We start from the raw sequence: 14194 nt of genomic DNA, 5'->3' as shown, positions 1-14194 counted from the left end.
GAACTCGAGATCGAATGTTTCATCCTGTTTGATCACAAACCACATCCAAAGTTGTGTAGAGTATGCTGCTGAAATCAGTTTCACCCATTGAGACGACTAGTCATTAGAGCAAGAGTGCCTACAACCAATATTTGTATTGACTGAACAGGCCAGGAAAGGCAGTTTGGTACTCTCATTTCTACCCCATGTGGATTAGTTTGTTGACAAGTCAGCATCTTAGCTTTAACGTTAAATTGTTTCATAGACTTATGGTTTATCATAGTTCAAATGATATTACTACCCTTCCTGGGGTCCAGAAAGTATTAACTAGTCATAAGCCAAAATTGTATTGAAAACCATGAATGCTTATTCTGGCCACAAAACAGACCATGAAATTGGACAGAATCCCAGCAGTGCATCACCCAATGTAAATAAGCAGCTGGTTCTATTGAAAATGGCCACTTAATCCCTTGAGAAGCCATCATGCTTGGTTGGGCAGAAACACATAACATCTTCAGAGGGCAGAGTGGGTGGTGTAGGTCAGCTCTACTGGTAATACAAAGAGACTAATAGAATAGTACGTTTAAAATGTATAATTGACCTGGAAACATCTGAAATTAAGCTCTGATGTACTGTAAAGTGAGTCAGCGAAAGCATAGTTTAGGCATAACACAAAGGACATGCATAGTTTAGACGTGGTTAATTCAATCAGAAAAATAATTGCATTCACTTTGTTTAATTCATAAAATGGGAACAGTTGTACATCTCATGTTCAGCAGATACAGAGACAAACTTATTCTAAACTGCAAACTTAAATTTCTCCATCCACCTAATCCTGCTAAACCATTAAAAAAAATGGCTTCCAAAAGCAACCCCTTCATGTTTGTAGTCCAGTTTCACATTCTGAATAAACATTTTACAGCAATTAATTTCTTAGCAGTCCAAATGGCACATGGGCCACTGTTAGAATTCTGTAATATTTCAGTAGACCCTCAAACAAATACAATTGCACTTTTTTTAAAAAGTACTTACAGGATTATAGAGCAAAACACCAAAACACAAAATACTCCTAAACAAACACACGTTCATTATTTAGTAGCACAAAATGCATAAATATACATTAAACAAAAGTACAAAAATACTTGTACTTTGCATTTGCTCAAATATACTCTTTATAGACATTGATATTTTGGGAGAGACTGGGATTGTCAGAACCTAGGGGTGCATTCTACAAGGTCCATGCAAGAGGAGCCATCTACACAACAGTCCATCTTTCACAGGTAAGACCAGGAATACACAGGAAGCAAAGGGGATTCATTGTCTGGACTTTAGGTCCAGATAAAGAAGCAACACAATCACTAAGAAAAACAAGGACACAGAACTCTGCTTTCTAATTCATGCCAAAAATACTCCAACATGCAAGGAGTGAACTCTTATCTCTCTAGGCCATAACCCAAGGAGTTGCTTTATAATGTATAACTTCTTCAGAGGGTTATTCTCTTCAGGTCGTTATTTGCTACGGCGTTTACTTGGCTCACGTGGAGGTTTGGAAGTGCTAAGATGGTACCGGAATAGTTGCCAAAAGGAAATCAGCTCAATCTGTCGATGGCAAGGTTGTCAGTTCAGACCCCTCCAGAGAACATGAATAGGTCTGTAATGCACATTTGTCCATTAAATAAACCTGATTAAATTAATGACGAGCTCAGTTAAACCTCCCTTCAACTGGACGGAGAAGGTATGGTTCCCAAAATACATCTGAAGGGGGAAATTGGACAAAAGTAATTTTCGATCATTTTAATGTAATCCATATTGTACGTTCTGAAAAACTTTTGATGAAAGCACTTGTATAAAGATACTCACTAAATATCTAACAGAACTGCCGGGACTTCCATCCTGGCTGGTTAGTTTCAGATGGAGTAGGGTACCAGCGCATCTAGAGAGACCAAACAAACCAGTCAGACAATAACAATTGATCGCATCCAGTGAGATTTCCCAGCAGGACTGTAGGAAACAAGACTTTAGACAGAAAGGAAAATAAATTAACGTTATCCTAATTGTGGACTGAAGTCTTGTCACCTATTGAAAAGCGCTAAAAGGATAACACATTTCAGAGATTTGGATGAACTGTTCCTTTAAGCAGTGGTCATTCATAGACCATAGGAATGTGGGTCACAGCTGCCCTATGACAATGAACAGTATCGTAACACAACATTCATGGAATAGCTTGCTTGTCGCATTTCCATGTGATCAACATTTCCATCTTAAAAGCAACTGATTGACAACTACCTTTCCATACCTCTGGTCCAACTAGTTTGGTTGGACTAAATGAGGTCAAACAGGTACACCATGGCACAGTACAAATTGACAGGAACAACAGTTCATACTTTGTATACGAGTTATTGCCTTAGGATTTCAAACAAAAGACACCTGAAATTTGACCATGACAGGGTGAACTACCGGTAAATGTAAGGTAAGCTTTGGTTTTGGAGACTTACAATTCATTGGTGGTTTGGCAAATATACGAAGTTCAGTGTATTTCCCTCATTCATTCGACATGAGTGTTGGCTGGAACAAATTCAGAGCATTTGAGGGATCTTTCATCAGATGGCAATTAGGAACTCCCCTTTCCATTTCAAACAGAAAAGCTTGTTCCAATCAAGGACATGGACAGTAAGTTATCACCGCCAAAGAAGATTGTCATGACCGACAGTTTTCTCCCAGTAAATACCACACATTTCTGAGGTTGTTTTACCCAATGACAAACAATCGCTGCCCATTTCACAGGGTAACACTCCACCATGTTCATACATTACACAAGTGAGCTTGGCGTTGAACTTCAAATGACCCGTGGCAGAAAGTTTCCATTCTTGCCGGGCCTGACTACTGCAGTGTAGCCCATTGTACCATAACACCAGCACTTAGACCGCAATTAGCTAGCAATGGCAGGACTTCAGACAGTTCTCTGCCTCAGTTTGCAGTGAGAGCATTCCTACAGCACACCGATGGAAAGGCTGGTTGAAGGGTCCTATAGCTGGCTTCTTTATCATGGGCTAGTTTCCTCACAAGTGTCTCACTTAAAGGGAGAAGCAGTGGTGGAATTGAGGGGGAACCCACTTAGAACAGGGCCTAGTTCAACAGGGGACAACATTGTTGAAGGTTCGGATAGAAATATATAAAGAACACGCCTCTGACATGAAGCCGAATTGCAGCTAGAAATGTAATGAACAGATGTAACGTTTCAATGTTATCCTAGAGATTGTGGCCCTGGATTCCAGGTGTAAACTATGTGGCCGGCGATACGTCCATCAGTCTGTCCCCAAACCTCCCTACTTGGGTATTTCTGAGTGAAGTCCATTTCCATCACTGGGTAGGAGTGTCTCCTCCATCGATTTAGAAAAGGTAATTTAATATGATCTCTATGGTCTCCTCTCCCTAATGGCCCTACTGTGTGAGGCTGGATATGGACTTAACAGGAAGGAAGTGAACTCTGAAGGTGGGGATGCATTAAAGCCTCCCGTCACACTTGCAGCTTTCAGGCCCAGACACCTAGGAAGCAGTGGGAGCTATTCTCTGGTGAGAATCAATGAGAGGGGCTGTGAGGGCATGCTACTAGCGTAGAGAAGGGCATGCTACTAGCGTAGAGAAGGGGAGGCTACTAGCGTAGAGAACAGAGAAGGGGAGGCTACTAGCGTAGAGAACAGAGAAGGGGAGGCTACTAGCGTAGAGAACAGAGAAGGGGAGGCTACTAGCGTAGAGAACAGAGAAGGGGAGGCTACTAGCGTAGAGAACAGAGAAGGGGAGGCTACTAGCGTAGAGAACAGAGAAGGGGAGGCTACTAGCGTAGAGAACAGAGAAGGGGAGGCTACTAGCGTAGAGAACAGAGAAGGGGAGGCTACTAGCGTAGAGAACAGAGAAGGGGAGGCTACTAGCGTAGAGAACAGAGAAGGGGAGGCTACTAGCGTAGAGAACAGAGAAGGGGAGGCTACTAGTTCAGTGAGTCAGAAATAACTTCCTCTGTGGTATAAGTCAGTTTGAAGCTTAACAGAGCGTTAAAGGTAGACCATATGAGATTATACACATAGCGGGGCAATTTCCTGTTCACAGAAAACAAAATTCAGATCTGCCAAGAATGCAACTAACAGCTCATCCCAGTGGACCTGCCTCAAGTGCGCAAAAGAGCCAACAATTCTGTTGGGGTGACTTCCCACTTGCAGACGTCAATGCGTACGTGTTTGATGGCGTTGTATTGCTGAGTCGACCTTTAAGGATGGCGTCAAGGCATTGAATTGGCACTGGGCTAATGAGTCTCTGGGAGAATGTCAAGAGCACAAGGGCGGACCTATTGACTTCCATTCTTACTGAACTGCAGTGAGTGGAGAGATGGAAGGACTAAAGCGAAGAGAGACCAGTTGGTCCCGTACCTGGGCGTGGAGGGCTGCAGCAGCAGCAGCCGCTGCAGGATAGGCGAAGGCGCCGTGAGGGAGCCCGGGGGTCAGCTCCGTGGTGTACAGGGGGTACGGGGTCCACGTGTCCGGGGACGCTGGAATCAATGCCGCCCCCGTCAGGTCATCTGGAAACGTGCAGGAGGTAAAAGGGCCGGGGAAACAGTATTGGGTATAACAATTATCTGTTCAAATTCCCCCATTGACATTATCAGTAGTGCTTAGAGGCTGTTAACTGAATGAGCAGAAATCGCCGCCAACTAGAACATTGCACTCAAAACCCTACGGAATCCACTATACAGTACATGTGAACTGTAAAGTTAAAGTAGGAGCGTCATTGTCTTGCTTTCCTCTTTGCGTGAATATTCCTGATAGAAAGTATGAAGTATTTACGTTGGGCTGACTTAGTCAGCGAAGTTAAGCAATTACAGTCATAACATTGTAGATCTTTAAGTGGAAACAATATAACTAAACCCGGTAGAAGTCATCGCAGTACCATTTAAACATCACTAAGGTCATTAATGCCAGGGCCCTCCAGTGCCACCCCTCCCATCCAGGGGCAACAAGCAGGTGGATGGGCAAGAGAGGGGGCACCTGCAGTCTAGGCCGAGACAGACTAGCACAGATACTGTAGAAATTCTGGATTGAAGAAAAAAATTGATTAAACTCTACAGTCCGATGACTCATGCATGTGGCGGGTGAGTTAGTCTTCAGTTAGATTATTTCACCCAATTGTTGGGTTTACTGCAACGCGCCAAGCAAGAGAAAAGGGGGAATAACTGGCACAGTGGTGAGAGTGTGGGTCGAGGCTAGAGTGGTGTTGTGAAGCCGTAACAACTTACATGGGTCCCGTGCAATGAAGTGAGCTCCTAGAGCAGGGTGGATATTAGTGGGGTTCGGTGTGCCCATCAGCTTACTCTTTGCCATCTTCGTGTTGGCTTTAGCAAACTCTAAGCGCAGGGTCTGGGGGCACTCGGGGTCAAAACGGATGCCCTGAGAGGAGAGACGGGACGGGGACACAGTATTGTAAAGGTGGCCTAGGTGAGTCCAGGCCTAGGGCAAGTGTGTCAACAGCCTTACATGACCCCCTCTCCATTGGCCCCGCTCCAATACTTGTCCAATGCATATTTCCCCCCCCCACCTTCATTAAGGTAACCACTGATCTTATACGTGACTGGATAAGAAAAGTGAAGTTTCCCTTTTGTCTTGACCAATCCAACCGCATCAGATCAGTGACAACATCAAAGAGGAAAAGGTGGAAGGATGCATACTTTTTTTAAAGTAGTCTCACAGGGCACTAGTACACTCCTCTCCATGACTACTTAAGGACACATGGTTTGGGTAGGTACTCAGCACATTACTTCCACCATATTGAGCCCTTTCATGATGGAGAGAAGGAAACGAGGAGAGGAAGCTGTGAAAGACTTGGTCTTGGATGTGGTTGACCCTGGTTGTGTTTCTGTGCCCTAAGCATTGTGCCCACATGCAGGTGAGTATGTTGGTGTGTGTGAGTGCGAGACTGCTTACGTGGCTACAGGCTGTGATGTTCCTATAAGGAAGACTATGCTATGAGAGCTGTGTTAGATACAGCCAATGTGGCTACGTAGTGACAGAATAAGAAGTTATATTACAGAAGGTGTTCAAAACACTACCAATGTAGCTCTATATACAATATATTTATATGGCTAAGCAGTGATATGCAAATTAGGAGAGCTATAACGTATTACGAAAGATGTGTCCAATTATACCAAAGTTAACTACCGTAAGTCTACAGGATTCTGGTCTCTGTTTCCAAAAATGGCCCTGCCCTTGAATTGTAAGAGACAAAATGCTTTGTTTGAGTGATCAGAGGAACTCCGTTAGCCCAGCAGTGAAACCCCCCAACCATACCTCATAGGTTAGAAACAGGACAGAAGAGGTTGAGTCAAAAATGTAGCGTAACTCTTAACTTAAAGCCTGCATTATGACAGTTCTGTTTTGTATGACTCGATTACATAATGATTGTGTATGCCACCTTTAGGTCCAATCTTCTAATGATTCTAAAGACTTCTAAAAAGGATTATACCAAGTTATTAAGCACAATGCAGGCTTTACGCAAAGCATTACCATGTAGCTATATACCACAGAAAGAAACAAAGCAACACATTTTTGGGCAAAATCCTTGTGTCCAGGGTGGATGAAGACATTGCAACTATTCACGGCTACTGTCAACTGTCCGCCTGGTCTGATGCTTACGTTTAGTGCGTTTTTGGCAGCTTCGGCTCCAGTCCGATTGTCAAAGGTGACAAACCCAACTGGCTGGAAGAGAGGAGAGAACACTGAGACAAAGGGCCCCTAATGTCCACCTCAACAGGTTAGCATAGGAAGACTGCCCAAGTACACTTCAGGTAAATGGTCAGAATACAATGGGACTGAATCATAAATGCATTAGACAATTCACAACAGAAGCTAAACCACATAGGTTTAATATTATAAGATGAAAGCACGGCAACTGCATGGGAAGGTTGTTTCCTATTGAAAAATTATTAACTAGACCAATGTTAGCAATCCAACGTTAATTAGCCATGTAACACTTTTTGATTACCCAAATGGTGGTAGGAAAACTGAACAATGCCACTCAATCCAAGGTGTTCTCCTCATAAAGCCCTCATTTGGGGCCATGAGTCCCCTATAGTAATAACAGAAAGCATCTCACCTGTTTTGATGTCAACTTAATCAGTGAACCCTCATAACCCTGTAAGAGAAGACATCCAATTAACAACGATGAAGTCACATGCAGGAAGCCAGACATGCACTCACCTCAGACCTGTAATTAGGTATTTGTCTCATTTTAAAGGAACCCATTATATTTTACTGCATAGGTCCAACTGTATTTAATGTTAACTGATGCTCCAGCCTTCTCCTGAACTATTCCGTTTGTTGAAATCTTCCAACCAACTTCATAGGCTGTTCAACAACCAGTGAATTCATGTGAATCATTCTTAGTTGTTTTAAACGGGCCAAGAAATCTTTGGTTTGGATGTCAGTATGAGTCAGATTCCTGGGGAATGTAGGAGATTTGAGCCTGACTGGTATTGATGGATGAGAAGTCTTCTAATCCTGATATACAGACATGGGGAAATTAAACAACTTAAGACGATGTTAGGTTCGGAGTGTTTTCGTCCTTTCAGGAAATGCAAACCACCTTCAACAGAAATGTAACACTAAATGCATACAACTAATAACAGAGGCAGCTGAATCCCATCTACTTTGCTTCATACAAATCACTAAAAAGCATGTGGGCCTGTGTTTTTTTCCAGGACAAAAAACCTGTCTACAATATCTTTGCGTGTAGAAAAAGCAAGCTGGAAGGGTTGGGAGGTCGATTGCCAAAATAAAGCTTCAGATCCAATATACAGAATGATACAACAGCAGATAGTACAGACTACAACCAGTCTGACAAACAATATATCCAATGGAAACTAATCTATGAAAACAGGCGGAGAATGGACTGGTTTCAGTGATTTCATAGAATTGCTTTGAAAGCTTGTCATGAATCACACATGAAAGGAAATGGATGAATCCTAATCTTCTTGACCTGGAGGGGAGTTGGGTCACTGGGATAGTTGGCCAATAGCAGTGCTATTCATTTACACATTCCACAAGACCATCCATGTGTGAGGGATACCACTTCCATTTTGGTCAGGGAGGGTTAATGAAACTGTACATGTTGATTAATAATATACAATGTAGTGTAGATGAACAGTGATGTAGCGTTACTACTTTCAATATTTCTGGAGTCCTGTGTGGTATTGTAAGAAGGTAATAACAATATATAATTAATCATATGGGCATCTGCTTTGTAATAACGTCAAACTAAGGTAGCTACATTAGCACCCGATGAAGAAGATGTTTGTTAAAACATTCTGTTACAATGACAATACTACTGATATGCATTTTGTTTATTCTCATTATGAAATGTTTTAATATAAAAATGCAGGAAACAGAACAGAAGAGCCAATGACAGGAGTGGACTGTCTGCCGTCTCCGTTGCAGTGGACAACAAGTTAAATACGGAGGCCAAATTCTTCCATCGTCTCGGAAACTAATCTCATGCTTACCTTAAATGGTCTGAACAGCAGGTACAGTTCACGAGGTTTGATATCCACTGGCAGGCCACTAACAAAAAGTGTTCGTACCTGGAAAACAAAACAGTATAGTGTATCTCCAGGGCCCCGTTTATTTAAAAGTTATCAATCCGGGTTTCGCCTATCGGACAGGGTTAAATGCATAGAAACGGAATGGATAGAATGGACTAATCAGCATTCTACGTCTGCACATTTACTGCTTTCCGATAAGTAAAATACGGCTAGATGGCTTGAAAAATTGTCCAGAGCATGGGATTCAAAATACCATTTATTTGATAGGAAACCAATATTTAGACATTAATAGAATCAAGCATGACAATGAGAAGACTGTATGGAAAGTGGTCCTGTACAGTTCAGTTGGTAGAGCATGGCGCTTGAAACCGGTCACCCATACATAAAATATCAGACAAGCATGACAGTCACTTTGGATAAAAGCGTCTGCTAAATGGCATAATGCATACATATATGAATCGTGTCTGAAGGACGTAGTCAATGGCCAGGTTCTACTCGTTTACATATGGGATATCGTGCACATAAACTTTGCCCTGAAAATGGAGCGCCATCTTGATTTAAAGAATTTGCGGAATCAGGTTTTACTGCTTGGCTAAAACACAAACCTGCACACAGACGGTCGACGGCCGGGGAGGATTGTCCACCTCTGATGCAGTTTTTAATATCAACACTAATTCTAAAAGTCTCTGTGCGGGACAAATGGCAGTTCCTACATTCATCTCTTAACAGACTAACCTATTCCTAGTTGACTGAATAAAGATCAATACCACTTGCTTACATGCTGACCACAACGGTCACGTACGCAAAATAAATTCACACATTATTCAATCATTGCACAGAACACACTGCAGGTCCTGCCACTTCCTTTCTCCTCATTGGTTTATAGAAGCATATACCCACGTGCCATCTTCTCATTGGTTTTTAACATATGCCCACATGGGTGATTGAAATATGAACTGAGGTCAGTTGTGGTAATGCACCTTATGAAAGTTAGCTGCCAATCACCATATAAAGTCAAAAGAAAAAGAAGCCTGGAAGGAGGAGAGATGACTAGAAACTATTCTGTTTACCGTTTTATGTGTGGATTGTCAGAGTAGAGGACCTTGTGCATTTCAGGTAAAATAACTCCATGTTCATATCCCAGGACAAATTAGCTAGCAACAGCAAGCTAGCTAAATTGCCATAAATGTTTAATGCTGTTCGACCTATCCCCAAATTAATATAATTGGTTCAGAGTTTGTTTTGATATTTCAACCTGTGCATTGTGATTGTGTTTGGTGTGGTGGGACAAAAATCAACTTGCAACACTACTCTACCTGGTACCATACCACAACACATCAATGACTAGGCTACTGTAGGAATGCTCCCTCTTCAAGCCCCCCCTTCAGCCCAAATCCTTGAACATGCAGTATAAAAAAACAATAACAAAGGATGTACTGTGGCGACAATAAACAACCTAAATTGTGAGTACTGGAGGAATGTCAAATTTGAGACCATCTAAGTACAAAGTAGTGATGTGCAGCCCCTCATGACTCAGGCTGCATTTACACAGGCTGCCCAAATCTAACATTTTCCACTAAATTATGTTTTTAGATCAGATATTTCTCAGAGGTGGTCTAATTGGCTAAAAGAACAGATTTTTTTTTAAATAATCAGAATTGGGCTGCCTGTGTAAATGCAGCCATTATTTAGTAGGGAGAAAGGGTTGGATTTCCACATGCGAATTCAACAAACATGGGCCTGTAATGTTGTCCATTGGACCCTGCAGTGGCTGAGGAAATAAACAGGCCTACAGAAGGGCCATTGGGTCCCACTCTGTGGGGAGGCCCATGCAGCACAATGGACTGCCAGAGGAACAGCGGTGGACAACAGTGCACAGTGTGACACCATTTCCTTCCTTTGACCCGCGCCTGCGAAACACAGCCCGGATACAACATTTCTCAGGTGCTCTGGCGACAGAACTCCCATGCAAGTTTAAGGCACGTACTGTTAGCCACATCCCATCTAGACAAATGCATTGGACTAATTATAACATCTGACTAGGGAATAGAAGATAAGCTTCACTGTAAACAGGTTTCATGTAATGATTTTAATTGGTTTAACCTCAGAACAATATGGTTTCTTGGACAATTGAATGTTTGTTGAAGGTTAATAAAAAATGCATCAAGTGTGTGTAGGCCTAAATCATACAAGGCAAAGGCAACAAAACCATACTTAAGGTATATGGCGGAAATCTGGTTCAAAATTAAATAAGTGATTGGGACAAAGACTCCCGAGTGGCACAGCGGTCTTAGGCACTGCATCTCGGTGCATCACAACCGGCCTTGATAGGTAGTCCCATAGGGCAGCTCACAATCGGCCCAGCGTCTTCTGGGTTATTAGGGGAGGATTTGGCCAGGGTAGGCAGTCATTTTAAAATAAGAATGTTCTTAACTGACTTGCTTAGTTAAATAAAATAAAAATGTACATGAAATGTAGTCTACAGCAAGTGGATTTCGTAGATCCAGTCAGTTAATGTGCAGAGGACAGTAAAAAAAAAAAAAAAAAAAGTGAAAGATTGGAAATACATTGAACATTTCTTTACCGACCACAGATCAGATAAGGATCGGAAATCTGTATTATGGCATAAAAGTCTCATGTTCTGTTAGGTGCCGATCGTGTGAGCTGAAATTCATCCGCCGTAATATGAAATTAGGTGGGTTTGTCCATACAGCGACAGAACAGAAACCTGATTCTTAGGCCTACCGTGGATTTGAAAAACAAATGTTAAAATGCTTAAAATTAAGTATAACCTGTAGAGCTACAATTGTAATAATTGCATTGATTTGAGAGTTCAAACCAAATAAAATCCTGAAATACAGCGCAAATGTCATTGCAATTAGGCTATAGTCTAAAACAATATTTCACATGGCCATAACAATAATCTACTGTAGGCCTAATTTAAAGACAGCAAGCCTTGCAAAAAAATAAACATTCCTGTGTTACTTGCAATCAAAAAAGAACGTCCATTTAAAAACGGAGGCACACCCTTTTCAGAGCTTCCAATGGACTCGGACGACTTTTTGGTGAGAAACCATGACTTAAAGGGAACTTCACACCCTTATTCTCATGCAATGTGCTTTGAATCAGTTGATCATTAATTAGCCCGCAATTTTGGGGAGCAAAACTATTTGCATGCTACTCTACATCTCTTCCAGGCTAAACTTCGTAGCCACGCTCACAACCCGTTCCAAACAAAGACATAATACAGAACTTTTGACCAAAAAAAAAAAGTCCATATTCTTACCTCCTCTTCTATGGAAACGTTATTCGTCTCGGAATCAGACTTCAGACTTGTGATAGACATGTTGAGGTTTACTTCAGCGTCAGTTAGAGAAGAAAGGTGAAGTTCAGAGTATTTTCCAAATGCGCTTGTGGTTGAAGAAGTATTGGTGGCGTTTAGACTTCAAGAAAGATGTGCCGAGGTGAGTTCGTGGTGTAGCCAAGGTATCCAAAGATGTATTGCGAGAGATAATCATTCATTAAAATAAACTTAAGGTGGATAAGTGCAGTGTGAAGGTGCGACAGTGGGAAAGAAGTGCTCGTATGCACCTCTGCTCACATCAATTGCGTTTGGTTGGGGAATCTGGTGGGAGAACAAGTAAACTTTTTCAGTGGAGCGCGTCTCCGCGGTCGTTCCCCTGTTTTGCAATTAGGTCATCAATTATGTTCCAGCCCTGTGTGTGCTGTAATCATGTTGGAGATCCGCCTCAGCTGGTGTCAAACCCAGCCCCTTCATAAATGCATCACCGTTTCTATAGGAGACCATGAGCCAATAGAAAATATTTTATCAACCCATACGTTCTCTTTTTGTCTGCCTATAAAATGAGCATTCCACACATTTTATTATAGACCTATACATCTCAAGGTATGGTTGTTTGACATGCATTTCGAGTATCTTATTTTCTTGTCAAATCAAATTAGCCTTGAAATAATGACTGAGATTATTTTCATGATTAAAAAAATGAAGATTATTTCATATACAATTTCAGTGTTGTTTGATACAAATTGACTTTGATTATAAACTTATTATTAACTATTATTAACTTTCATTATAAAAAAACCCCACCAGCCATCGAATTCCAGAAACATCCAATGTAAAACCTATTATTTGTGCCAGTTATTTGAGATACTTTAGAATTTAATACCAAATGAATAGAATGATTTATATTTTATATTTGTGATATTATAGGCCATTTTAATTAGAACAATATATTTTTGTGTATCATTGGCTAATATTATTTAATTGTGAGCTGTATATTTGTTTTATATAGCCTAATAAGATTTATTATCACTGATAAAACATTCTCTTTTATTAGCCTAATTTAATTTTACAAAGTTGATATTCAATATAAGCCTACTTTAGGCTAAATATTTCACATGTCTGTTTTCTTTAAAAGGCTCTTCTGTATAATGCATAATGATAATGATTCCTCCTGTTGAAAATACGATTCAAGACAACGATCAGGGATATTTCACTTAAATCCTGAATAAATGCTTAGATAACACCACATTTCGATTCATTTAATTATATTATGACATATTATCCCAAAGTATTAACTGTTATAGTATATAGTGAGCTTCTATTCACATTTGCAAATCAATGTACATGTTTTTCTTTCTTTATAACATAGATTACTACTACTGCATTCTTAAACTGCATTAATTACTAGTCAAATGTTTTAATCAAAGTTAATAGTACAGAATCAATACAATTATTCTGTATCGAAGTATACAGAATCCTATACATATTTTTATGTTTTATAATATGCATTTCATGTTGACCAGGTCTTTATGAACAGATTGTGATGAACAAATATTGAAATTGTTTAAAGCAAAACTAGATCAAGTTTATGCCAAAGCATGATGCTGGAGAAATGCCCTGTGGCTGGTGTATCTCACGTACACTACATGACCAAAAGAATGTGGACACCTGCTCGTCGAACATCTCATTCCAAAATCATGGGCATTAATATGGAGTTGGTCCTAACTTTGCTGCTATAACAGCCTCCACTCTTCTGGGAAGGCTTTCCACTAGATGTTGGAACATTGCTGCGGGGACTTGCTTCCATTCAGCCACAAGAGCATTAGTGAGGTCGGGCACTGATGTTGGGCGATTAGGCCTGACTTGCAGTCGGCGTTCCAATTCATCCCAAAGGCGTTCAATGGGCGTGAGATCAGGGCTCTGTGCAGGCCAGTCAAGTTCTTCCACACCGATCTCAACAAACCATTTCTGTATGGACCTTGCTTTGTGCACGGGGGCATTGTCATGCTGAAACAGAAAAGGGCCTTCCCCAAACTGTTGCCACAAAGTTCGAAGCACAGTATCGTCTAGAATGTCATTGTATGCTGTAGCGTTAAGATTTCCCTTCACTGGAACTAAGGGCCCTAGTCCGAACCATGAAAAACGTCCCCAGACCATTATTCCTCCTCCACCAAACTACAGTTGGTTAAGCGTGATTCATCACTTCAGAGAACTCTTTCCATTGCTCCAGAGTAAAATGACGGCGAGCTTTACACCACACCACTCCATCCAATGCTTGGCATTGCACATGGTGATCTTGGCATTGCGCATGGTGATCTTGGCATTGCGCA

The 14194-nt window shown here is 41.2% G+C and overlaps 1 protein-coding gene across 1 annotated transcript; it reads right to left on the bottom strand.

The window, feature by feature from the left end:
- Positions 1-699: 699 nt before the first annotated feature.
- Positions 700-12284, bottom strand: LOC139384740 (RNA-binding protein, mRNA-processing factor 2a-like). The gene is made up of 8 exons (XM_071129606.1): positions 11847-12284; positions 8522-8599; positions 7117-7155; positions 6657-6719; positions 5264-5414; positions 4401-4549; positions 1840-1912; positions 700-1734 (listed from the first exon to the last, which is right to left on the bottom strand). Exons 1-7 carry the CDS (start codon positions 11904-11906, stop codon positions 1847-1849), a joined length of 606 nt encoding a protein of 201 aa, XP_070985707.1. The 5' UTR covers positions 11907-12284; the 3' UTR covers positions 700-1734; positions 1840-1846.
- Positions 12285-14194: the final 1910 nt, after the last annotated feature.

The sequence above is a fragment of the Oncorhynchus clarkii genome, chromosome 26, assembly GCF_045791955.1.
Source record: "Oncorhynchus clarkii lewisi isolate Uvic-CL-2024 chromosome 26, UVic_Ocla_1.0, whole genome shotgun sequence".
Lineage (NCBI taxonomy): Eukaryota > Metazoa > Chordata > Actinopteri > Salmoniformes > Salmonidae > Oncorhynchus > Oncorhynchus clarkii.
The sequence above is the reverse complement of the archived record's forward strand: the minus strand, read 5'-3'. Positions and strand labels throughout refer to the sequence as shown.

Coding starts and splice junctions, on each gene's coding strand:
- LOC139384740 (XM_071129606.1), bottom strand. CDS start 11,906: ATGTCTATCACAAGTCTGAAGTCTGATTCCGAGACGAATAACGTTTCC. Junction 6,720..7,116: donor TTAAGTTGACATCAAAACAG/GTGAGATGCTTT, acceptor CCTCTCTTCCAG/CCAGTTGGGTTTGTCACCTT. Junction 1,913..4,400: donor CTGCAGCCCTCCACGCCCAG/GTACGGGACCAA, acceptor TGGTCTCTCTAG/ATGCGCTGGTACCCTACTCC.